This window comes from Urocampus carinirostris, chromosome 8, assembly GCF_059441175.1.
Source record: "Urocampus carinirostris isolate Australia breed hairy pipefish chromosome 8, RoL_Ucar_1.0, whole genome shotgun sequence".
NCBI classification, from domain to species: Eukaryota; Metazoa; Chordata; class Actinopteri; order Syngnathiformes; family Syngnathidae; genus Urocampus; species Urocampus carinirostris.
Window position 1 is genome coordinate 6,826,513 of NC_142356.1, and position 26,163 is coordinate 6,852,675.

Here is a 26,163-nt window from a genome sequence, read left to right on the forward strand (position 1 = left end):
TATTTTTTAAATCTGTTGCTCACGCTGCAAGGGGGAGAGACGTCACAGCACGTGGTACAAACCCGGAAGTAAAAAGGTTTTGTTTACATAATCAACCGGATCTCCTGTTTGGAGAGGATCGCGATCTTTCAAGATGCTTCCTTCCACTGCCGTGTATTATTTCCCGTGGGAATTTAAATCTGAACTGTTACTGCATGGAGATTCTGTACGAACATTCGGCAGGTGAAAGACTTACTGTACTTTTCTGTTTGCATGGGTCAGATCGTCGTAATATTTACTAACGTTGCCAGGATTACGAGTAGACACTTGTTCGTTTGAACGAATTCATCTCATCTCATCAGCCGTACCGCTTATCCTCATTAGGGTCGCGGGGGGCTGGAGCCCATCCCAGCCATCTCCGGGCAGTGGGCAGGGGACACCCTGAACTGGTTGCCAGCCAATCGCAGGGCACACAGGGACAGACAACTCATTCGCTCATTCACACCTAGGGACAATTTGGACCGGCCAATTCACCTGAAATGCATGTTTTTTTCGGAACGTGGGAGGAAACCGGAGTGCCCGGAGGAAACCCACGCAAGCACGGGGAGAACATACAAACTCCGCACAGGAAGTCTGGAGCTGGATTTGAACCCACGACAGGTTCCCATGACATGAACTGTGCCGCACAAGCGCTAACCACTGCGCCGCCGTGCTGCCCGTTTGAACGAATTGATTAAAAATATTTGTTTTACGTACTGATTTATTCACAGCTGCACTGTCAATGATGTGCTTTCGTTTTCACGACATAGATTTATACCGATACTTTTTGCTTGGAACTGTCATGATCGTTGAAGATTTAACCCATCCTCCCTTCAGTTAGTCTGCACAAACATTTTAAGCACCCAAACGTTTTGTCCCTTATAATAAGGAATTTCCCCCAGCCCTTTGAGACTCCTTGTGATTAAGGGCCAAACAAATGAAATGAAATGAAATGATCTGCATTTATATAGCGCTTTTCAAGTCAATGACTTCCCAAAGCGCTTTACATTGTGCTTCACATTTCCCAATAGCGGCCGTGATCTGTGCAGCCATGTAAGGCGCTAACCTGCTTATTGGGGGTATTGGGGTTTCAGTGTCTTACCCAAGGACACTTCGGCATGTAACACGGACAAGCCGGGATTCGAACTGGGATCCCTTAATCCTAAAACGATCGCTCTACCTCCTGAGCTACTGCCGCCCCAAACATGACTTGACTACTCTAATCAACTATAGACAAGGCAGTGGACAAAAAAAAATGCACCGGACACAATTTTACTGAAAGTCTGCAAAAGAAAAAAAATCATTACCACCCAATCGTGCCATACATATCAACCTTTTGAGGTTTAAAAGCGGTAGATGTTATTGCGTACAGAATATTAGGAAAACATAACTGTTGAGGATATGTCAGAGTGTGCAGTTTCCTCATGCGTGAGAAGATAAGCAGGACATTGTGATTCAGCCTTTAAGCATATTTATTCCTCAAAACCAAGCAAACAAGTACACGGCTCCATTTATTATAACATGGCAATCTACAATTAGCAAAACGAAATATGGTGCGTGCGTAATGACGTCACACAATAGTAAGCGTCTTACCGCAATTTCACGAGTAAGCGCACTACAAAATTCACAAATCTTAACAAACTCCTTAACGTTCCTGTAAAATTCGCCTAAAATCCCAATCTAAGTCAATTGAATGCTGTTTTTGAACTATTTGAAGAAAATTGACGCTTTTAGTGTAGTTTAAAATGTGGCATTTTTTTTGTCCCCTGCTGAAATAATCAGGGCCGTTTCTAGACATTTGGATGCCCTAAGCACAAATGCTTTCCAGTGTACGGTAATCTTCCTTCGTCTCTTTTGGATGAATAAAGTGAGGACGCTTTAATGTATTGTCTTGGTAAAATATTATTTTAACATGGTTTGTATATGATTTGTGTTCATAATTTAGTGCTGTTAAATTATATTTTACATAGACCACAAATTAATTCGTACCCACTTTATCAATCCAAAGCTTTCACTGACAGTGAAAGGACGCCTCCTAGTGACGCTTTTCACTATCTGCCTAACACTATTATCCACTATCTGAGTTAGTGGGCTTTGTTTGAAAAGGTGTTATTACCAAACTATTTGGTCTCTTTTTTAAAAAAAAAAAAGTTGTATTCTGGTGTTTTTTGTGTGTGATAAATACTCGATTAAACCACAATTAAACTGTTTTGTTTCCGGTGCTTTTTTTTTAATACACACACTTGTTTTGGTATTAAAGGCGCACACGTGAGACTCGCCTCTGATAGGCCAGTGCGTCGGAGCGGTCGCATCCAATAGGTCAGTGAGCCGTATTAGCCGACAAAAATGTAATTTGAACCCTTTAAAATAGTGCGCCAAACAGGTGTGGAAATACGGTACAAAAATGAGTTTTTTTATTTTAAAATTGACAGCCCGCGACCCTAATGAGGATAAGCGGTACGGCTAATGAGATGAGATGACTGCCAGCAAGAAAAGCATGAGCCTCATTTAGTTTATTTTCATTTTCTCCGTTTCAGACTCTTGTGGCCGTTTTAATCACCAAATTGCGAATTAGGCATCATCGAACATACCACTGGGAGGGGAGGGGGCACCGGAAGACAGAGCAGATTCCCCCCTCTTCTCGGGAAATTTGGTTTATCCTGCTTTTGTATTGTTTAACCATATTAGCGCGTATTATGAACAATTTTAACACTAAACTTTTTTATTTTTTTTATAGTGTGCGTTTTGTGCATTTGCGGGGCTACGCCCCTGGAAATAATCACTGCAAGTGCCATTAAAATTGCGTAAGCTGAGTTGGAACACACAGAAATATTTTATTTTGTTTTTTTTAGATAAGTAGGCAATTTTAAGCGAGGAAAAAAGAAGGTACATTGAATAAATCAGAAGTGTTAGTATGGCAGCAGACAGGATTAAATTACAGAAAGACATCATCACAACCCCAAAAATCATGGGCTGCTCTCTGCTCAGTCTGGAGGACATTATTACTGTTGGGAATTAAATATTAAAATGTAGCGTTTACCAAATTGTTCGAATGAGTTATCTGACTCCATTAACCAAACACAACCTCCATTCACCCAAAGATGCGCGCTCGTTTCTTGATGGAAAAGATGAACAAGAATAGCCGACATTTTCACACGGGGGCAGATTTAATTTCATTATTAATAGAACTAAGTGAACTCCAACGAATATAGCCGAATTAGCGTCGCTCGAGTCTCTGTGAAACCCTCTCTTCAAGTCACTAGCCTTCTCCTCTCGGCCCACGTCTTTTCCGCGAGATGGTGTGCCGGCTCCTCCCATGGGCGTGCCAATGAAGCCCCCCTGGGCTCCACCATCTCTGACAAGAGCGCCGCGATGTCTGGACCAACCTAAGCAACTGAGACTGTTTCTCAACACAATGCCTGCCGTCCTCCGTCAGAGTCCTGTTATCAACCGAACTAGACAAAATATTCTGCATTCGGAACAGTGTGACCTGTCATTGAACTAAAGCCTACTCAGTGAAAATCTTCATTGTACTCGATAAATGTAACTTTTATTCAATTGTATAAAATCCTTTATAGTCAAATGTATCAAATTCTTTTTGACCTCCTGTGCTTTCTGGCAAATGCTCCAGGTCCAACGAAAGCCCAAATAAGGGCACAGGACAGAAAATATATGCTTTGCTTATGTATAGAAAAACCTGGTTTTCAAATATTCGACCCTTATTTTGGAAATATTTGCCGCTAATGCCATTGCTGTTTTCTGGTGCACGTTCGACTTATTCCCTATCTGCCCTGACCCCAGTACTTTCCTACATGTTTTTCCTGGGGGCCACATCTCATTTCGTCAATTTCTATTTTCCGAAAATAGACTCGCCTGCTATGAGCCGGAGACGTCCCGGGCTTCTTTGACCGGCCAGAATGCTTCCAAAGACCACCACGTCGTCATCAATACCTCCTTTGTGGAACCGTTCCATCCCATAATTGGGGCCCAGTATGTCGTTTTGGGTGAAATAGAAACATCTCAAGGTAAGGAAAGACTAGCTCGTTTTATTATTGTTGGAATTAAATATCAAAATGTACCGGTTACCTTTCTCCTATTGGCCATCTTCTCCCTGCATAATGGTGTGCCGGCTCCTCCCATGGGCGTGCCAAGGAAGCCCAACGTGGCGTTCTTAAAACAATGTCTGCCGTCCTCCGTCAGAGTCCTGTTATCAAAATTCCCTAGACAAAATATGCATTTTGAACAGCCTGACCTCACCTGACCTTGTACATATGCATATGTTGATCCTTTGTTTGCACCAAATGCATATTGCACAAACCCTTACGATACCAAACTGTATGTGACATCCCACAAGCCGACATTTCTTGTTTAAATATTGTGTAAATTATAACTACAACCTTATCCTCCTTGTTTTATAACCTCATCTTCTCTGTTCCTTTATCTCCTTGGTTTTTTACCTCACTGTGAAGGTGTGAAACTGGAATGTCATGGCCAATTTCGTTGTCACAATATGTTAACCCATTTTGTAACAATGACAATAAAGGCATATTCTATTCTATTCTATTCTATTCTATTCTACATTAAACTAAAGCCCACTCAGTGAAAATCTTTATTGCATTATGAGTCAATCGTATAAAATCCTTCATTATGTTGCCCTTCATCGTTGTTTTTTTTTTTTTTTTTTTTTTTTGCAGGGGTAGACATGAGGATCTGTGCGCGTGTTCTCAACTGCGTGGATGGTGCGGACATTTCCCTTCTGCAGAAAGCCATCAATGAGCAGAGGAGCTTTTTCCAAGAAAGGCATAACCATCAGACGGAGGAGACGTGAACAGATGATTATTTAATACAAGTTTGTTTTTTTATTGCTGGGGAAGACAAAGAATGTTTTACGCTTATTTAAGACGAGAGCTATTTTTTTCTGTTTCTGTTTAGTGCTAAGGGCTAGCAGTTTCATACACATTTGTCTATTGATTACGAGTTTATACGTGGCACTCAAAAATAAAGATTTGAATAGAAATGTTTATACATAGGAAATGCTATTTTCCAGTTTTGTGAGCTTGTTTAGGGTGGTGATGGCTCTGGGGGAAGAAACTGAGCCTTTTAGTTTGAAAAGGACCTGTAGCGTCTACCAGAGGGCAACAGGTGAAAGAGGCGGTAGCCCAGGTTGGATGAGTACTTATATAATGTTGTGGGCAATGTCCTCCAGACTGGGCAGAGAGAACCCATGATTTTCTGGGCTGTGTTGAGAACTTTTCTGCAAGGCTCCCGGCATTCCACATCTCGCAAAGCAACTGCAGTTGTAATTCTATCTCTCTCGGTCTCTTGCTTTCTCTTTTTTCTCCCACACTTCTTTTCATGTATCTTTCTTTTTCTCTTCTTACTTTTTTTCTCCCTTTTTCCATTCCTCTCTTTTGCTCTCACTTTCTCTCTTTCTCACACTCTTTTTCTGTCTTTTCTCTCTATTTTTACCCACCCTCTCTCTTTCCCTTCTCCCATTATTTTTCTCTCTCTCTCCATTTTTTCCTTTCTCAATTTCTTTCTGTATTTCTTTTTCAGACAGTCTCTTTTTGCCGAAAAGTCGTACCCTGATGAGACATCCTACCATAGGGTGATCTGACACAAAATTTGTTTCCTTTATAATCAAGTAAAAGGAGCAAAATTTATTATTTATCCTTATAGTCTTGTATCTTTTCTCTTCAACGTCTTTATTATGTGTATTATTTGTTATTGCAACATCCGTTGCAGCCTGCTCATCCTGGAAGGGGGAATACCTCCTGTGCCTCAAGGTTTCTTTATTTTCCTCATGTTGAGGTTTTTGAGTTTTTCCTTGCCCTCATGTCGGTCTTAGATCGGGTGATGGTGTCCTAATAGTCTGTGGTTTGCAATAATCTGTGATCTGTGCAGCCCTTTGTGATGGGGCGTCACAAATTGACTTGATGCCATATGTCATGAGTAGGTGTATAGGCCGTGTTCCGGTTTGTCATCCAGACTGGACAGAGAGCAACCTGTGGTTTTATGGTCTGTGCTGATAACTATGTGAGGTTGTCCTGTCTGCAGCCTTCTACCCAACATACCACACCATGTTGCCGTATGCTCTCCATTCTGGCTCCGTTGAAACCAGGTTTTTTTTCCAGAGCATTCTCAGGAAGTGGAGTCACTGCTCGACCTTCCCCAACACAGCTCAAGTGTATGCTTATGTAATTACAATGTCATTACCGCGTTATTATTAGAGGTTGTGCTAAAATACGCTCTGACAACTGCTAAAATATGCTGATTAGAAATCCAATGTCCTACAAACACAAGGACCTTTTCACTGGTGGGCCATTTTCAGAAATTTATCGAAGGCTACTGGGGGGTTTACACTCTTGTCACAAACCCAGAGGGTCAAAAAATATGCCTTTTCATTTTTTTGATAACAACTAAAGAAAAATATGCTAATTGTGAGTCTAACTTTCTATAAAATCTTAAATATGGATCATAAAAAATGATGGCGGCGCGCATGGACGCAGCGGCTCACAGCTCTTCAGCTAATTTTCTATTTATTACCGTTCTCTTGTCTTTTTTGCTTTCTTTTCTGGACACATGCGTGGCCAATAATACCTATAGTCGGGAGGAACTTATTCAATTGGGTCTGCGTCTAAATTTAGACTTTTTGGGCACTTTTTATACCACCTTTGAGATAAAAAAGTGTTGCGGGATCTCCATGGGTGGACAACCCACTTATGAAGCGGCGGAGACAGCGTAGGGATCGCAAACAAAAGCGGGGCTATCGCTCGGGCCATGGTGCTAAGCAGGGTTGGGTAGGGTTACTTGAACTGGATTACTTTCAATTACTTTTGGATGACTCCAATACCAAATATGCTAATAAAAGACAAAAGAAACTAAATATGAATAAAATGACTCAATTTTGTGCAGGCTTGGGGAGTAACGGAACACATGGAACGGCAAAAATGATGTCGGCGAGCTGTTTGGATTGATTTTCATTTTGTTTCTGTGGCATTTGATGTTCGTTTTGCCGGAGATCAAAGAGATCAAAGCCAGGAGAGAAAGCTTACCACGTGTTGTGAGTCATCATTTGATTCATATTTAGTTTCTTTTGTCTTTTATTGGCATATTTGGTATTGGAGTAATCCAAAAGTAATTGAACGTAATCCAGTTAAAGTAACCCCACCCAACCCTGCATTTAATATTAGTTTTGCCGGGGATCAAAGAGATCAAAGCCAGGAGAGAAAGCTTACCACGTGTTGTGAGTCCTAATTTGATTCATATCTAGTTTCTTTTGTCTTTTATTAGCATATTTGGTATTGGAGTAATCCAAAAGTAATTGAACGTAATCCAGTTAAAGTAACCCTACCCAACCCTGGTGCTAAACTAAGGGAGCTACATCGGCAAAATGGCAGAGAAGGGACATGAAGATGATGGAATTGTGCCGAATTCCACCAATAATTCTTCATCGATCTTGCCTCTCAACCGACTCCTGAGACTCAACACGCCCGAACGGCGACATCTTGTGACAATTTCTACAAAGACTTCAGCTAAATTTCATTTCCCCCCTATGTTCTGGTCCAGAGCCTTCGCTCTGAAAATGCTGGTCTACTCGTGATCCCAAGAGCCAAGAAGAGATCCACAGAGAGTGTTCTCCATTCAGGCCCCGGTGCTGTGGAATGCTCTTCCCCCTGAGATTCGATCTGAAACCTCAGTAGAAATGTTTAAATCTAAGCTTAAAACACACTTCTATTCTATAGCGTAAGAATAACCTATATTTTTTGTTGACAATATCTCTATTATTTGCCCTCATGTGGATTTTAGATCAGGGGATGGTGTCATAATAGTCCGTGGTTGGCAATAGACTTTGATCTGTGCAGCCCTTTGAGACTCTTTGTGTTTAAGGTCTATACAAATAAACACGACTTGACTATTATTTGTTATTAAGTGTTATCCAACACGAGTTCTTTTTCAGTAAACCAATAAAACCCAATTTTACCTACCTGTGTGTTTTTAGATCAAGTACTACACAAGAAACATGATCATTGAAATTTATTGATACGTTTCTTCATAACACGTCGAAAAAAATGAACAGTGTTAAAGACACCCCACAAGTAATCCATAATCATATCTCGGTAATTAGCATTGCACCATGTCCCAGTATTCCACTAATATAAGGTAGTTAATTCATTGGTAATAACTAAATCATAGTAGCCCCTATCTGACATTTGTGGTAAACAAAGACAACTTGGCACCGATTTCTTCGGCCCGTTGTTTTCCTGAAATATACAATGAATCCCCGGGATACAGCAACCCCGTCTTCTGACGTTTTCACTTAACAGTGTGGAATACGATTTTTTTCAGCCCCTTGTTACAGCATTTTCCTCACTCTACAATAACGAATTGCCGAAGACTTCTAATTTTGGTGAGTTCGTGCATATGACAAGTTACGTCCGTAAGATATTTGTCTGCTATCCGTCAATGTCCTAGAAAATTCTGGTGTGCTATTGGTCGAACTACTTCCCACAATGCCCTTCTCGTTTCACCTTAGAATCTTGTGTGCTTCGGAAAGACTTTGTGAGTCAATGAGTTTTTTTGCACTCTAGTGATGCTAAAGAGAGGCAAAACCATAATAACCATGGAAACAAAGCTTGCGGTTATCAAGAAATACAGAGAATGTGCATAAATGGCTACCCTCGCTAACTAACATTACCATAACCATTCGACAATCAGGACTTTTATTAAAAACAAGGCAAGTAGAGCAAGGAAAGGGCAAGGGGCATGAACATCTTCAAAATCGGAGGTTTTATAGTCAGTTTCACTTTTTTTTCCTACCCCCCTGCATCCACCCGCTACTCCACTCTACCAGCTCAAGCCCCGTCCCACTAAAAATAAATGTCAATTTTCCTTTACATGTATTTAAATTTATGTTATTCATTTTATGCATGTATAATACACATAAGTAGTACTTATTATATATATTTGTGGTTATTGTAATGTTTATACCTAGGTTAGGAGCCAATTACCACAGTTTTCTATCCCCTCGCTATACAGCAATTTCAGTTTATAATCCCCAGCTCAGAACAGATTAATGCCGTATCCCGGGGTCTATTGTATTGGATTTTTTCCTTTCTTATCCATAACTAATCTGTAAACACGTTTAAAATCTTGCATATTTGTTGTACCCCGAAGTGTATCCCGATTCCTTCGAGGAGGCCGGCAGCATGAGGAGACCCGAAACGTTGTCCCTCTTGCAGCGTTCCAGAGCTTGCTTGTAGTTGATCTTCTGCTTGGTGAGAGGATCGGTGATATCCTTCTTGTAGTTGCTCTCGCTTTGGATCTCCCTCATCATGGTGCTGTTGATGATTTTGGCTCCGATGGCGTCCACGATGCTGATTCTGCGGTTGCTGTTGGGATCTACCAGGCCTCCGGTCAGGTGCTGCGCTTCCATGTACCAGGTGGCGCTCTCCTTGGGAATCCAACCTTTCTGGGTGGCTTCTCCCACCGATAAACGCTCTTTGGTGACGGGATCTTCCACTCCGGTGTAGGCTTTTTGGGCGTTGAGGAGCCTTTGGAGCTGGGTGTCGTCAACCAGACCTTTGGAAGCCGCCTTGTGGACCGAGTAACGTTCCTTGGTGGCGATGTCGATGATGCCCCCGGTGGCCGCTTGAGCTTCCAGGAGTTTTTGCGCGGTGGCGGCATCGATTAGCTTGCGCATCGCGGCGCTGCGTACGGTGAAGCAGGTGTTGGTGTTTGTATCCATGATCCCGGCGATGGGGTAGGTCTGAGAGGACGAGACGGTCATCGGGGTGGAATTCACCGTCGTGGTGCTGGTCCTCGAGGTATACGAGTTAAACTGGGATTTGGGTTTACTCTCGCCGGCCACCAGAAGAGCAAACTCGGAGATGTGAAGCTTGCCTTGTTTGTAGCGATCCAGATCCAGCTGCGAGAGGCGGCCTTCTCTGAGAGCGTCTCGGATGGAGTATTGGTTACCGCTCTTGCGGTCCTGGAGGACCGAGGTCTCGCCGTCGGGTCCTACCGAAGTGATCTCCTCCCAGTCGCACTCCAGCTCCTGCAGGTGGATGTACTGCTGGCGGTCGATCAAGCGCTGCAGGTAGGCATCGTAAGGAGACATGTCCTTGCCGGTGTCTGGGTCCAGGATGGTGATTTTGGTGGACACGTTGGTCTCCTTGGTCCTGGTTTCAGAGCTCTCCTCTTTCTGCACGTGCAGAAGAAGTTCTCGGATGGTGTTGTCCAGCACATGGATCTTGTCTTTCTCGCTGAGGATGTCCCTCTCCAGTTGTTGGATGTCGGAGCCCAATTTGATGCTCTTGTGCCGGCTCATCTGAGTCCTCTCGCTCATGAGTCGGCTCTGCTGCTCGAAGGACATGTTGATGTCTTGTTTTTTGGTCTCCAGTGTCCTGAGCTCGCGTGTCAGGTTGTCCTTCTCCCTCAGGAGGTTATCTCTGGTCATTGTCAGGGTGGATTCTTCTCTTGAGCTACTGGACTTGGTGGACCTCAATTGGTTTGCTTTCATATTCAGGCGTTTGATTTGATCTTCAACGTCCTGCCGGGCGAATTTCTGCTTGGAGACTTGTTCCCGCAGGCGATCCCGCTCGGCTTCGACAGCCGGGTCTTTCTCGACCCGGACCACTTCCTTGTACACTTTCTTCTCAACAGACTTTTCTTTCTGGAGGACTTCCAAACGGAGAGTGATGTTGCGGATGTCTCTCTGGAGACGGAGGATATCGTTGCTTTCTTTATCCATTTCTCCACGCAGGGAGCTGGTCAACCTCTCCAGTTTGGGGTCCCTCTCCACTTTGAGAACCTCCTCCACTACGATGTTTTCCGAAACGGCCGGGGGAGCGTGCTCCAGCTGGTGTATGCGCATTCTGATTTCCTTGAGTTCTACCTCTGCGTTCATCCGCTTTTGATGCTCGTCGCTTGATCTGAGGAGCCTCTCCATCTCTTCTACTTTCGTTCTCAGCTGCTGCAGCTCTAAATCGATCTGACGACGAGTCATGACTTCCTCATCCAGGCTCCTGCTCAACCTTTCATGCTCCATGATTTGTCTCGGGTCCTTCTGCAAACGTAACACCTCCTGCACGACCACTTTCTCTTCCGGTTTTTGTCTTTCCAACAAGATGTATTTGTTTTTCAGGTCGAAGACAAGCTCCTCGATTGAACGCCGCCTTTGCGCCTCCTCCCTCAGTTCTTTCCTCAGACGGTCGGCTTCTTTCTCCAAAAGGGGATCCGCTTCGTACTTGACCACGTCCCTGGTGACGACTTTGGTCTCAATTTTGGACTTTTCGGCCTTCCAACCGTCTCGTTCTTTTCTGAGGTTCCTCACCTGGTCTTGGAGGAAGTTGTAATTGTTGAGGATGATGTGAGCCTGCTCGTTCAATCGTTGGATCTCTCTCACGTTTTCGGGACTTCTCTCTTCCTTCACAACCTCTTGAAGAACTTCCTTCATTTCCACTTTGGGTTTCTGCGATCGGAGGAAGTTAACCTCCGACCCGATTTTTGCGACATCTCTATCCAAGACGGAACGCTGGGAACTGGTCTCTTGAATGTCTTTCCTGAGACGTAAGATTTCCATCTCTGTGTTCGGATCGATACGGAAGATCTCGTTGACAATTTCTTTCACCTCGACTCTGGGTTTCAGGCCTTGGACTTCCCTGTAGCGACGTTGGAGGTCCACCAGCAGTGTTGACAAGGAGTTGTTTTCCCTTATCTCGGTCTCCACGGAGGTTCGGATCCTTTTGGATTCGGAGATGAGCTCGGGGTCCTGTTCCACCTTTTTGACTTCCTTTGTGATGATCTTGGGCTGAATGTTTGGGAGAAGTCTTTCTAGAGCATTGATCTGGCTCCTGAGTTGGAATATTTCATCGTTGATGATCTTAATCCTGCTGGTCTCGTCGGAGATTTCGCTCTCGAATTTCCGCAGGGATCTCAACATCTCCGGGTCTTGTTCTACTTTCACCACTTCCTTCTTCACCACCCGCTCTTTGATCAGAGGCTTCTTCGACAAGAGGATGTCGTACTCGGTCTTCATCTGGAGATATTCGGAGTTCCTCAGTCGGAGTTCCTCTCTCAATCTCGATATTTCGTTTCGGAGTTTGGCTGCGTCGATGTCGAGCTGAGGGTCCTTTTCGAATTCGGTCACTTCTCTCGTCAACAGTTTCGGCGTGGTGTTTTTGAGGTTCTCATCAAAGAGGGAGAATTTCTTATTGTAATGCTCAATCTCGCTCTGGATGGTGGTCCGTCTGCGCATCTCCTCGTGGAACAACTTCTGAAGGTCTATCAAGTCGGTTTCCAGTTTGGGATCGCGGTAGTATTGAACCACTTCTTTTTCCTCCACGCGTTCTACTCCTCGGCGATTCTTCAGCGACATGAGCCGATCTCTGAAGGCTTTTAGGTTGGCCTCCACATGAAGCGTCCTCTCCCTCTCTTCTTCCAGTTCTCTCTGAAGACTGCTAAGCTCGTAAACGCTTCTTTGCTGGCTTTCCAGCTGCACTTGATGCTGGGCCAACAATTGGACTTTCTCATCGTTCTACAGCAGAGGAAAAAAGGATGAGAAGGTCATAAATTGCAACCCTCTCTATAACGCGGTTGGCTTTTCGCAGTTTCGCTACTTGACTGATTTGAATCGTGCATTCTGATTGGCTGAACAGTCCATTCATTCTCTGCCTGTATGCAGATAATGCTACAGTTTAATATGTTCATCTACGTAAAAACAGCTCGCAGAATTTCCTTACAATTTCAAGTTTCTCGAAAATTTACAGTGTTGACGAAACCGTCTGCATTACTTCAAGTATTTTATTGTTTAATAAAGTAGACCACTGGTGTCGAACATGCGACCCGAGGGCCAGATTAGGCCCGCCAAGATTTTTGATTCGACCCCAGAGAAGTACAAGGGAAAAATCAGCTGCAGTTTGAAGTATGTCAGCTTGGTGATGACAAAGCCAAGTACCACTTGCAAATCTACTGGAGCTATGCTAGTCTCTCTCTTTCCTTCTTTCCCTTTCGGACTGTATTTTTCTTTATTTATTTCTCTATTTCTGTATATCTCTTCTTTCTTCCCTTCTGTTTTCGCTCTCTCTCTCTCTCCTTCATTTCTCTATCCTCCTCTCTCTCTCTCTATCCTTCTCTCTCTCTCTCTCTCTCTCTCTCTCTCTCTCTCTCTCTCTCTCTCTCTCTCTCTCTCTCTCTCTCTCTCTCTCTCTCTCTCTCTCTCTCTCTCTCTCTCTCTCTCTCTCTCTCTCTCTCTCTCTCTCTCTCCCCTCCATTTCACTCTCTATGGTCTCTCTCTCACTCTGGCCTCTCTCTCCCTGGCCTCTCTCTCACTTTCTCCGTTCGCTTTCTCTCACCTTCTCTGTTCTCCCTTTCTCTCGCTTTCTCTGTTGTATCTTTTCTTCTCTCTTTTTTATTTTCTTTTTGGTTCATTTGTTTTCCTTGTTCTCTTTCTCTCTTCAATCTACTAATCCGGCCCCCGTGAGGTCTTTCTACCATCTGGCCCCCGAGCTAAAATGAGTTAGAACCCCTAAGTAGACCTTCTGGAAACAGGTTCCCTGTTTTATAAAGTTTTCACTTTACAATGTGGAATGATATGTTTTTTGGCCCCTCTTTACGGCCCTTTCCCACCGTACAACATCCCAAAAATATATTTTGTGCCGCCAAAAACGTGTAAAATTCAAACAATGTTCGCAAGTGAAGTCTCTAAAATGCCCATCTGCTATCGATTGATGTCATGTAAAATGATGGTCTTTAATTGGTTTGTATCAGATATGCTATTGCCTGAACTACCTCCCACAATAACTTTCTGTCTCAATACTGTATATTTTGTACTGTATTTATTAGTTATGGATCCCAAGGGTTGCAGTGGTGCTAAAGGGAGAAGCAAAAACAAGGTAACCATGGAAAAGAGGATTGGGACTTCCTGTGCGGTCTTGCAAAAAGAGAGATTTAACGGCACTGACTCCTGGTGTTTCGCGGGATTTTTTTCAATGAAAGAAATATACCAGGGCTCAAAAAAATTATAAAAAACACTGCCCTAGACTATTGTTAAAACAAGTAAGCGATCATAGCAAGAAAATGTTCAAAAAGCACCTTGCAAGTTAGTCTGAACAACAGTTTAAATATGAATCTGTCTTCTTTTCCCCCTCTCTGCATTCAACTGCTACTCCACTAGACCAGCTCACTTCAGTCGATAAACAAGGGTTGACTGAATTTTCTGCCATTAATTCTTATTGTCTGCACTCTTACCTGTAAAATTAGATTTCGGGCCAACCCCATTTGTTTCTGCCGTTGACTGTTTTCAGCCGAAGCCTCAGCGTAGCGGTTGACCAGATCCCTTTCCTGCCACGCAAAAACGTTCTCATTTCCAAGAAAATTGTCAAATTCATAAAATTGGCAAGACGGATACCTCTTTCTGAATTGCTTCAGACAGAGTGAGCGTGTAAGGTCTTTTGGCGATATGAGCGCCCGAATCCTCCAGAGTGCTGTTGAATTTGTCGATGTTGGTGTCATACTCCTGCGCGGGGAGAAAAAGGGTTCGTTGAAAATACTTCAATTATGTATCATAATTCAATGTTGCGAAGATTGTGTGTTTTATCTTACGCCGAGGAGATTTTGCAGGTCGAGAGACAAGTTGGAGAGTCTGTCAACATCGTTGCCTTTGCGCTTGAGGTCATCCATCACTCGCTGCAGGTGGATTTTTGAAAAAAGAACCATTTGAATTAGGAATGCGCAATAACTGTTTGTTCATAACCTATCTGTCTATCCCTCAAGAGGAGTGACCGACAGCAAGACAAACACATACACAAAAACAAAGAAAAGAAATAAGGAAAAAGTAGAATCATCATCCTTCCAATCCCCTCCTACTTCCACTCAGTCGCTTTACTTCCACATCCTCTCACATTTAGTGACCCTATAACTAGGGTTTGCGAGACCTTTCGGTTCATGGCCCCCCTTTCTTTGCTTTGCTGTCTCTTAGGGAGTAGAGATAGAGAGGAGAGGATCCCCTGTCCCCTCGCTCCCTCCACTTTAGTCGCCTCTTACGACCACAGTGCGAGAATTCTCACACCTCCCAGAGGGAGAGTGCCCCTCACCACAGAACAAAAAAAAAAAATAAGAATATTTGTTTGTTCATAATATATCCGATAAATGCCTACTTCTGGAGTATGATTCTGATAACTTTGTTTTTTAACTGTATGCTATATTTAAAAAATAAAAACATGCAATATTTGTATGTTTATGTATAACAATACACAGCTTCGTTAGACATGTTTCCAGAAAATAGTGTTGGAGATACGAGAGCTTGAACTTATCTATACATAAATACTTACGGTAATTTGTTGGTCAGTACTTATTATAATGACAAGATATTGTTAAGAGCACCAACTCTGAAATTTAGACATTGCAGAAAGTACATATGATTCTGCGTGTGTTCATTATGTGCAAGCACATCACTTCAAAACACTATACATGTGCTCCAATACTGAATGGATAGGGGCGGCAGTAGCTCAGGAGGTAGAGCGCTCGTCTTGGGATCAAGGGATCCCAGTTCGAATCCGGGCTCGTCCGTGTTACATGTCAAAGTGTCCTTGGGTAAGACACTGAACCCCTAATACCCCCAATAAGCAGGTTAGCGCCTTACATGGCTGCAAGGCCGCTATTGGGAAATGTGGAGCACATTGTAAAGCGCTTTGGGAAGTCATTGACTTGAAAAGCGCTATATAAATGCAGATCATTTCATTTCATTACATGCCTTGGTCAAGGAAAATCACTCATTTTTCTATTAAAAAACATATATATATATCTTGGCTGCATATATATTGGGAGCTATAATAAATCAAAATAAATAAAGCAAAAGGGGCAAGAAAAAGCACTAAATCCCAATAAAATGAAAGGTGGTCCCTCTCCAAATCATTCAAAAGTACACAATCAAAAATCTTGTTTAAGATGTGTTGATCATAGTCCTGAACATTAACACATTTTGTCGTGGTTAAGACACTCGTTTGCGGACTTTGTCAGCTGTCAATTTTAAACAACAAGTTGTTTTAATTAAATTGGTGTCCGCACATAATTACATGCAAAAGTACAAAAATATATGTATATATATTCTAATGACAAAACAAAACTTAATGTAACTCCTACGGTTCAGAAGCTTGTGCAATCACAATAGCCTGAGCCATGTTACTGAATAGGGTCGAGCTCTCCGGTGCCTCACGCATATTTCGAAGAGGTAAAGAGGAGACACAACTACTACTTCTATATATTCTAATAAGGACCATAATATATTAGGCTATTAATTGTTTATGTTTTTAAATTATCTACCCTAAGAACTCAATGCCTCGTGCATGTTGCAGAGTGGTAGAGAGGAGACACGACCAAGTAGTGTTACAACTACCGAAAATCTAAATATATTCTACTGAGCAACGTAAACGCATATGATCTACTTCGCTATTAATTGTTGATGCTTTCGCCTTTGCTATTCTTACAGTTACCAATGCCTCTAGGGGTAAAGAGGAGACACAACCAAGTTTTGCTATTGCTTCTGCAGACAATCTAACGGAGAACATAAATCCTAAGAATTTATTTAGCTACTCATTGTTAATGCTTTTAGGTTAGCTATTCTTAAGATCTTGATGAAACCGCGGAATTTTAGGGTACTGCAGGCTCCCATTGGAAATACATTCAAATGAATAGGGCCCCAATACACTGGCATGGTATTTCTTCAGGTGCTGGGCCCCCGGGCGGAATAAGTTGTGCTACTACTTTTATAGGAAATCAAGATATATTCTGGGAACATAAATGCTTAGAGTCTAACTGATTGAATATTATAGTGACAAGTGACTAAATATCGGATCTGATAACTGAGGCATCCCATTTGTCTTTTTTCGGTTTGCAAGTATCGTGGATCGCTTTGAACCATAAACCTGAGGCCCGTGATGCTGATGCGTTCTCCTGGATACGTAAAATCTGTTATCCTAAGTCCAAATGTGGAGTATCCTCACCTCCTGTGAGCTCTGCATGGCCGAAACCGAAGACACATCATCGTTGTAGTTGATCTTGTTTTTCGGCAGGTTGTTGAGGAAGAAATTCAGCGATTTGGCCGAGCTTTGGAATTCGTTGTTTTTGGCACCGGCTTCTTGGAGGATGTTCTCTCTAAACGTATGAACGAATGAATGGATGAACAAAATTGAAGGGAAAGAAGCGATTTAGAGAGTTTCTGTTGTTTTTGCTTCCACGTGTTTACAAATTTTACCGTTCTTTCAGCTGGTTGTCAAGGTTAGCGTAGCGGTTGTGCAGATGTTTGACGTCCATTCTCTGGCGTTGGATGTCAGGGCAGAACTCCTGATAACCTTGCTGCAGGGAGCTGCAGAGCTGCTCGGTGGTTTCCAGATCCTGGCTCAGCTTCCTCATGTCGGGCTGAGCCGATGCTACGGCCTTACGCTGTTGCTGAAGATGAGAAAGGAATAGGGAGATTAGACTGTTGGGATTTCATTTTTTTCAATGTTGTCATTTACATGGAGGCTTTCGCTGGCGGTTTGAATGGAGTTGGGCACGTCAAGGATGGGGCCGTCTTCACTGAGCCTTTTTTCAAAGCCGGAGATGAGACCGTCCACTTTCTTGATTTGACTCTCGAGGTTGAGGGATGCGTTCGCTCTGAAAGGAAAAGAAAAATAAGGGGTTCTTACTAGAGACATACACAAAAACAAATTTTTCGGAGTAAAATGTTATTCCACTGGAAATGAATGTGTCATTTTAAATGCTGATCCTAGTTGGCATTTAATATTTAGAAACAGTTGAGAAATATACCTCTTTTTAATAAATCTATTCAGTAAGTAAAAGACAAAAAAATGTCAGGATAATCTGCCCAATTTAAATATTGTCTTCTTCGAAGTGTAGTTTTAAGAATTGTTTGTGAAATAAAAAATATCATACATATGGGCAAAAGTAATAATAAGAATTAATTGCTATATTTTTATTTCACAAGATAAAAAATATCATAAAATTAAAAATTTATGTCCAGTATAATAAAATAAATAAAACTTGTATTTGGAATTATTTTTTCCCTTTTCACTAGAAAAATGCTAATCAATTAACACCTACAACTGTGGGTTCAGTGAAAACAATATAATAATGGTTAATAATTACTTATATTTCTCTAAATGCTAAGTATTTCCTGTTGCAATTTATTTTCAATGGATATGATTTTAAATGTTTGAATAACAACACTGAGGATTATTTTACATAAAAAAGTAGAAAAAAATCACTGTAGGAAAAAATTTAAATAATTTTTTACTACAATAAACAAATTCATATATTCAGTGAAATATCAAACAGATTAAAAAAATAGCATGCAAAAATAGATATTTCAAAATTAAAAAATTGTATTCTACTAGAAAAAAAAATCACTATAATAACAGATTTTTAATCTCTGAACAGTAAAATGATGATGTAAGGATTATTTTCGCTAATTCACTTAAAAATAGGTTTAAAGCTCTTCAAAATTGAAAATGTTTTCTTTATTTTACTAGAAAGAAAAGAAACAAAATCAGTAAAATTAATTTTAAAAAACAAAAATGATCTTATACTAGATGAAAACACATTTAAAAATACAGTAAAATAATACAAATACTAATTTACCATCAGCCTGGTACCTTAATTTCCAGACTATAAACCTAACTGACTATAAGCCGCACCGAAAACATTTTTCGACAGTAAAAAACATTTTCTACTTTGCATAAGCCGCAGGGTCGAAATTGTGTGACAAAGGTTGCAGTTTATAGTCCAGAAATTTGGTAATAAGCCAGTGAAACAAGATTTTTCATGCTAGTTTTATTTTTTGACTTACTTCCGGGTGTAGAGGTCAGCAATTCCAGATAGGCCATCATACTTGTTTTCGGCATTGTTCATTTTAAACGGCAGTGAAAAGGAGGCGCTGGGATCTTTGGACAGCAGAGGCTGTAGTTCGGCTTTCGCTGAAAGCTTCTCCTGCTCCAAACCTTTTAGTGCTCGGGCGGCTTGCTAGAAAGAAAAACAGAACTCATGTGGAATCTGTTTAATTTATTTATAAGAAACGATCTACAATAGTACTTCTTTATACGAGCTCATCTGAACACGATAAATATCGATATAACAAAAATCGACCTGGCTTTACTATGGAAAATCCCGTTCACGAACAGTCCCGTAGTCTACCACTAGAGACCGCTCATCGCTAGTGACTGCTTGCCGCCTGTATCAGCTTGTCTACCAGAGACGGAAAAATTGAAAAAAGTGTGATGTAATAATGTTTGTGTATACTGTTGGGGAACTACACTGCCACAAATCCATCTCCCCTAACCCTTTTCCGATCACTGACGACCAACAACTATAAGATTTGAAACCCCAAAGTGTTCATATGTAACCAAAAGATGAAATATCTGCATCTGTGTGTTATATTCATGCCAGGAATGATTTCACTGTATGTCTAAATGAAATACAGCGCCTGAGGACAAAGGCAACCAAGAAGGCCGAAAGCTACCGCCTCGTCTCCCCATTCAGGAAGCACGGCAAAACCTAGCCATGTTCTCATTTTCCCCATCCCTCGGCTAAGGGATGCGACAAAAGGGATAGAGAGATTTTTCTGAGGGAGTTTTTCTTTTTTTCTTTTCCACCATTTGGCCAACTTAGATTCTGTAATAAATAAATGTGCTCTAAAGCAGTTTACACTGGAATACTGGAGTACTTCCTTACTTCCTGGTCCTTCAGCCTGCTCATCAAATCAACACTGGGATTGGAGTGACTGAGCGGTGCTCGCATGCGTCCAAGCAAGTCTTTATCGGCGTTGTTCAGGTCGGCGTTCAGTTTGTCCAAACGGAGCCCCAAGGCTGACAGTCTTGGATCCAGCGTTGGAGCCGAGACCGGGGCTGATGGGAAAACATGAAAAAAAGTGTTTTTTTTTTTTTTGGTTCAGCAAGGAGCTCCTGATGTGATACCCGGGATGGAAGCTGACCTGATTGTTGAGCTCTGGCCAATTCGTTCTTGTGATTGTTGAGGGAAGCTGCTAGCGAGGCTCTCCGTTTCTTGATGTCTCCTAGTTCGCCACCCAAACTGGAAATTGAAAGTAGAGAAGACCCCTAGGTTAGGTGCGTTACGAGATTACCATGTTTTCACCTTACAACGTGGAGAAATGGGTTTTTCCGACCCCTCTTTATGGAATTTCTGCACTATACGATGTCAACAACAAAATTCAAACTTTATGATGTTCGTGTATATGTAGAGTTACATCTCTAAGATGCCTGCCTGCTATTGGTCGAAATATGTAAAATGATAGTCTGCTATTGGGTTGCGTCATGGCATATCAAAGAGGCTGCTATGCCCTTAGCTAATCTACATCCTACAATACCTTTTTCTCTTTTCGTTAAGACCCGAATCTCGTGTACCTCTCTAAGACTTTGTGAGCTAGTGCAATACAATATTGTATTTTTGTACTGTATTTATTAGCTATATGTCCAAAGACTTTGGCAAAACTAAAGGAGTAGCAAAAACATCATCACCATGGAAATAAAGCTTGCAATTAACAAGAAAAACGAAGAAGGCACATGCATCGTTAACCTTGCTAAGGAATCAGGCAGTATCCAAAAGACAACACTGAACATTGTTTAGATGAATTACCATGACCTTGACTCCTCAGTGACGCCTTTTGTGTTACAAAGTTTCACTTTCCTCACTGCTCATTTATTGCGCTCACATGCCATCTAGTGACCAGCATTCTTCACTTCATTTAGACATGTGATTTCTGTCCAAACCAATCCGATTAGTTTATTGTATTCATGTGATCTCGCTTAAGCCAATCAGATGTGTTGTTCTATGGCTGAGTTTTTAATAAATGAGTCACTAGCCATTGGGGGAGTGCGATTTCTTACTCTCCTTCATAATCGCAAAATATGAAGGAGGTGTGCGAGTGTCTGATCTTGCTAGGGAATACCCCACCGTCCACCTGCGCCTTCTGCTGACCACCACAAAGGTAAGAAATAATATTCATAATTATTTTCTTTAACCTTTTTTTTATTTTTACACGTTCATGGTAGCGTAATCTTTCGTACGGAAGATTACGATCACGTGGACGTCCGATTAGCCTGGGTTAGCTTTATGTTTACGTTAAACATTCAAGGTAAACATTCAGGGTGTTGGAACGGATTAAAACGATTTACATTATTATTAATGGGAAAAATGATTTCGGTGATCGAACAAATCGGTTTTCGAACAGGGTTCTGGAAAGGATTATGGTCGAGAACCGAGGTTCCACTGTACATTATACTTACATCAATACACTTACATGATATTACATTATATTTGGATTTTGGAAGGCATTAGCGAACTAGCGTAAGTTCCTCTCCCCTGCTATAGAGTCATTTCACTTTGCAATCCCTACCTCGAAAGACTCACGTCGTATTCTGAGGTTATACTGTGGCTACTTTTACCCGAATGTTCTCCTACTTACAGGTCCACTCTATTAATGGCCTCCGGATCAGGTGGTGGGATAGTGAAGCAAACCCCCGGGAAGGTGTTGGTAACCCCTTTATTGTTGATGACGTCCCAGTTCTCAAGCTCCGGGTTGGATTTCAAAGTGCACTTCTCGCCTCTTGACAGAGAGCCCTACAAGAGGAAACAGGAAGACATTGAGCGTCGGTTCGGATCACATCGAAGGTCTGAAGACGCTCTACCTTGTTGGACTCCCAGTCGCAGAGGGACTCCAGCGTGACCGATCGATTGGGTGGGGTACGGCGATGTTTCAGGGGCACAATGCTGGTGCTGCGTTTCCTCAAGTCGGCTAGCAGATGCTCGCAGTCTTGCACGGATTTCTCTTCGGCCTGATGGAGAAACAACACAGCAAACAGAAACGTGTGAGGAAATCATCATCTGGTTAGAGCGTCAAAATCCAAATATTCATTACTTCCATGAAATGCAATTTTGATTCGGTGGGACATGACTCGGCTGCATATCAATTACATGTATATTTTACATTTTTGATGGACAATTAACATTAGACCGGAAAAGTGAGCCTAATACAGACAATATGCAAGGATTTATTTGCTACCATTTACAACTACCTACATTTAATTTAAAAAAAAGGGAAATATATTTTTTACTAATCTCTACAAATTCATGTTTTTGGTTGTTTTTCCATTGAATTTTGCTCTTATATATATTGTATTTAGTAGTTTTCACAATTATATTTTTCTTTTCAATAATGTCGCAGCAAATATCACATCACAAAATAGACAAATTTCCCGAAAAGAAGAAAGGGAGGATGGGTTGAAGACAAAGGCTAATAAGACTTTTAAGGACATAGGGAGTATATATTATTTTATTAATTTTCTAACCATATTTCCTCAACTGTTATAGCTAAACGCTGCACTAAAAAGAATAAGTTACTGACCATTGACAGGGAATTTTGCTCATTTATATATTATATATATACTTGAATCTTACAGAGGCGAGTCAGACTCCGTTTTGTTTAACTGTCTGACATGCTCTTTATATGTTCGTGTGTCACTGTGTTACTGCCATGATACTGTCTAGTTATATATTTTTTTTTTAACTTTTGTTTTTAATTCAGTTAAATAAGAGGAACAGCTAGCTACACTCAAATAATAATAATAAAAAAGATTTAGGTTTTTTTTTTTTTTAATTCTAACTCAGCAAATATTTTCTTGGTAATTTTTAAGGAATTTTAACCATTTTTTCGAAGTGTTATATTTTTCTTTTGGTATTATATACAATTAATGATTATGGCGAAAACTCAGATTGCATATCATTAAAAGTACCCTACTAGGCTATAAGCCATAATAAGCTATATTAAAAATAATAAAAATCTTGCAGTATTTCAGTTGTTATGTAAGAAATCCAGAATTTATGGCTTGTAGATAGATAGTTAGATAGATAGATAAATGTCTAGATAGATAGATAGATAGATAGATGTCTAGATAGATAGATGTCTAGATAGATAGATGTCTAGATAGATGTCTAGATAGATAGATAGATAGATAGATAGATAGATAGATAGATAGAGATTAGATGGATAGATGGATAGATGTCTAGATAGATGTCTAAATGTCTAGATAGATGGATAGATGTCTAGATAGATGGATAGATGTCTAGATATATGGCTAGATAGATAGATGTCTAGATAGATGGATAGATGTCTAGATAGATGGATAGATTTCTAGATAGATGGATAGATGTCTAGATATATGGCTAGATAGATAGATGTCTAGATAGATGGATAGATGTCTAGATAGATGGATAGATGTCTAGATAGATGTCTAAATGTCTAGATAGATGGATAGATGTCTAGATAGATGGATAGATGTCTAGATATATGGCTAGATAGATAGATGTCTAGATAGATGGATAGATGTCTAGATAGATGGATAGATTTCTAGATAGATGGATAGATGTCTAGATATATGGCTAGATAGATAGATGTCTAGATAGATGGATAGATGTCTAGATAGATGGATAGATGTCTAGATAGATGTCTAGATGGATAGATAGATGTCTAGATAGATAGATAGATGTCTAGATAGATAGAATCACTAGATAGATGTCTAGATAGATAGATAGAGATAGATAGATGGATGGATACTTTACTCATCCCCGTAGGAAAATTCACACTTCCAGCAGTATCCTTGTGTTGAAAATAAAACAATAATAAAGTAAAAGGAATATAATACATAAATTCCCAATGTAACGTGTTGATATAGAGTATTTAAATAGTGCTACATAAAATACACACTGTCATAAAAATAGGGTAATAAGCAATGTGGGGGTGTGGTTTAATGTGGGCTCTTACTCCCCCGGGTGGAGTTAAAGAGCCTCATGGTATGAGGAAGAAGTTGCGTTACAGAAAAAAAAAAATCCCGATTTTCAAACTTTCTGAGACAATCCATCCTATTATCTTCTCACGTTTAAATATTTCATCTTGTTTTTCCAAGTCAAAAAAGAACAACAACTAGCTCCACTCAAATTTCAAAACATGAGAGAAAAAAAAATACCTCAAGCTGAAGCATCATCTCCGAGTTGCTCATCCTGCTGGCCATCTTCGGGTCCAAGCTACTGTTGAGTTTGCTCAGATTCTCCGCCAGCTGCTCAGAGTCCAGTTGGTACTGCCCGGGGATGAAATGTATTTAGTTTTATTGCCCAAAATCACAAAAAAAGTCTCAAAGGGCTGCACAGACCACCGTTACAATGGATGTGAGACCTAAAACTTTGGTGGATGGTGTAAAACCAGGGTTCAGTAACATTTTTGAAGATGTACATCAGGGGTCAAGAACCTTTTGGACCCGAAGAGCCATAAAAGCAAAATATTTTGATTTCTTATTCTTTTTGAGAGAGCCTGAAGAAGGATCGTAGATTCTGATCTTGTCCTTGGCGCGTTCGTTGAATTTCGGGTGAGATGAATGTTGGTAAATGAAGAAGCTGGATCTGAACTGCTTCTGGAGAAGTTTTTACTGGCAGATTATGAACTAGAGTCCACCACAATACAAGTCTTGAATCGGATAATCTTAGCAGTAGTCTCTCTATGACATTTTGAAGCAAGATTTCATACCTTTTTTGAGGCGTTGTACAATGTTGGCAACAAGATTAACCTGCTAGATTTGGAAATTATTTGATTGCAACACAAACTTGTTCCTTCTTTGTTTTGTTTTTTTCTCAGCTTTTCACTACTTTTTCATTTTGGTATTTTTTTCTATTTTGTTCTATTTCCCCCCTTCCTTTAAGTCATTTTGTGCACAATTTTACATAATATTTGGTCGTGTAGGGATTAAAGAAGATAAAACAACCTGAAGAGCCGTTTAGGACCCAAAAGAGCCGGTTCTTTTTAGTGAGCCGAGCCGAAGAAGCCGGTTCTCGACAAACTCTACTAACTTTACTCAACTCCGTTCCACTTCGACTTCAAAATACCGCATTTAGAACACAGCGTCAGGGGAACCCGTGTATTTTTACCTCCATGCACTATAACTTTAACTTAATTCGCTTTTTAATTAGCAATTTTGAGCCCTGATTTTCTTGTGCGCGGAAAAGCTCTGGGTAGTGCGCAATTGCACACACACGCAGCTTAGAGGGAACATTGTGTATAGATCAACAGGAAACCGCAACTTCAGTTTTCTGCTTGCCAGCCTTCCGCATTTTTGTGGTATCAGCCAATTCTTAAAGTTTCAGTTCGTTTTTTTTATGCACCTTGGTCTTGTGGTTTCCTGACATCAGGCTGAACTTTTTTTCTTTCGTTTAAAATTACAGACATTAGTTTGAACTTTTAGTTTGCATTGAAAATTTTAATTTCTAATAAAAGCTGATATACTTCATTTACGATAGGTCTACAAGCAACAACATATATTTTAAGAAAAATAAGTAAAACCGCCATACACGCTCTCCAGACAAAAGCTGATTCTTCAGCGCAATTGATTTCACTGTGTGGCGTTTGACGACTTGAGAGAATTTCCATTCATTATCTGCATCGCTTATCCTCAGTAGGGCCGCGGGGGTGCTGGAGCCCATCCCAGCTATCTTCGGGCAGTGGGCAGGGGACACCCTGAACTGGTTGCTTGATAGAATATATGAAATGATAATAATGCCAGAGCTTGTGTCCCACATCATCAAATACGCCACTTTAAACTTGTTAACAAAGGCTCTTTTTGATCGTCATTTTTTCTTAAATCATGGTTTCCAAACAAGGTGCTAGCAGAGTTCTTTCGTAAAAATACTGCAAACAAGAATTAAACTGACGCATTTTCCTTCAGCGCAGTTGAGGCGTTTGAGAGAGCAGAGGGTGCACTGCATGGATACCACTGCCACGGCTCACCAAATCAAATTGCTCTGGGTGACTTGCTGGTATTTTAGGGTGTTTACAGTTTGTTCTGTGGGTTGTCATCATAAAGTATCTCAACAGTAAACTGATTGTTTAATGAGCTTCCACATAAAGGATTTTTAAGCGATATACAATAAAAACAGGGTCTGTTGGTGTGACACCTCGTGTGTAAACTATAGTTGAGACTGTGCCTTATATATACTGTACTGGATGGCTGATGTGTCGCCCCAGCTATGCATATGCCAAACCAGCCTTTGCATGTACCGGAACTAAAATGATTCCAAAATATTTACTCC

The 26,163-nt window shown here is 41.0% G+C and overlaps 2 protein-coding genes across 2 annotated transcripts in view; one reads left to right on the plus strand and one right to left on the minus strand.

The window, feature by feature from the left end:
• The first annotated feature begins 76 nt into the window (after positions 1-76).
• Positions 77-5,052, plus strand: ten1 (TEN1 subunit of CST complex). Its single transcript, XM_088341460.1, has 3 exons — positions 77-222; positions 3,886-4,043; positions 4,713-5,052. The coding sequence occupies exons 1-3, from the start codon at positions 134-136 to the stop codon at positions 4,844-4,846; spliced, it is 381 nt and encodes a 126-aa protein (XP_088197586.1). The 5' UTR covers positions 77-133; the 3' UTR covers positions 4,847-5,052.
• A 3,543-nt stretch (positions 5,053-8,595) lies between these two features.
• evpla (envoplakin a) overlaps positions 8,596-26,163 on the minus strand; it is a 33,949-nt gene continuing 16,381 nt past the window's right edge. The window contains exons 10-22 of the mRNA XM_088341458.1: positions 24,054-24,164; positions 21,720-21,866; positions 21,497-21,651; positions 20,006-20,103; positions 19,747-19,919; positions 18,866-19,038; positions 17,535-17,673; positions 17,273-17,466; positions 17,022-17,172; positions 14,623-14,706; positions 14,429-14,536; positions 14,269-14,361; positions 8,596-12,556 (exon numbers count right to left, since the gene is read on the minus strand). Of these exons, the coding sequence (XP_088197584.1) occupies positions 9,164-12,556; positions 14,269-14,361; positions 14,429-14,536; positions 14,623-14,706; positions 17,022-17,172; positions 17,273-17,466; positions 17,535-17,673; positions 18,866-19,038; positions 19,747-19,919; positions 20,006-20,103; positions 21,497-21,651; positions 21,720-21,866; positions 24,054-24,164 (5,019 nt within the window). The 3' untranslated portion in view covers positions 8,596-9,163. The remainder of the gene's footprint in view (positions 12,557-14,268; positions 14,362-14,428; positions 14,537-14,622; positions 14,707-17,021; positions 17,173-17,272; positions 17,467-17,534; positions 17,674-18,865; positions 19,039-19,746; positions 19,920-20,005; positions 20,104-21,496; positions 21,652-21,719; positions 21,867-24,053; positions 24,165-26,163) is intronic.

What these genes read in the sequence shown, in the direction of transcription:
- ten1 (XM_088341460.1), top strand. Translation starts at nt 134, where the DNA reads ATGCTTCCTTCCACTGCCGTGTATTATTTCCCGTGGGAATTTAAATCT. An exon ending in TCTGTACGAACATTCGGCAG is followed by an intron (nt 223 to 3,885) that starts GTGAAAGACTTA and finishes TTCCGAAAATAG; the next exon opens with ACTCGCCTGCTATGAGCCGG. An exon ending in TGAAATAGAAACATCTCAAG is followed by an intron (nt 4,044 to 4,712) that starts GTAAGGAAAGAC and finishes TTTTTTTTGCAG; the next exon opens with GGGTAGACATGAGGATCTGT.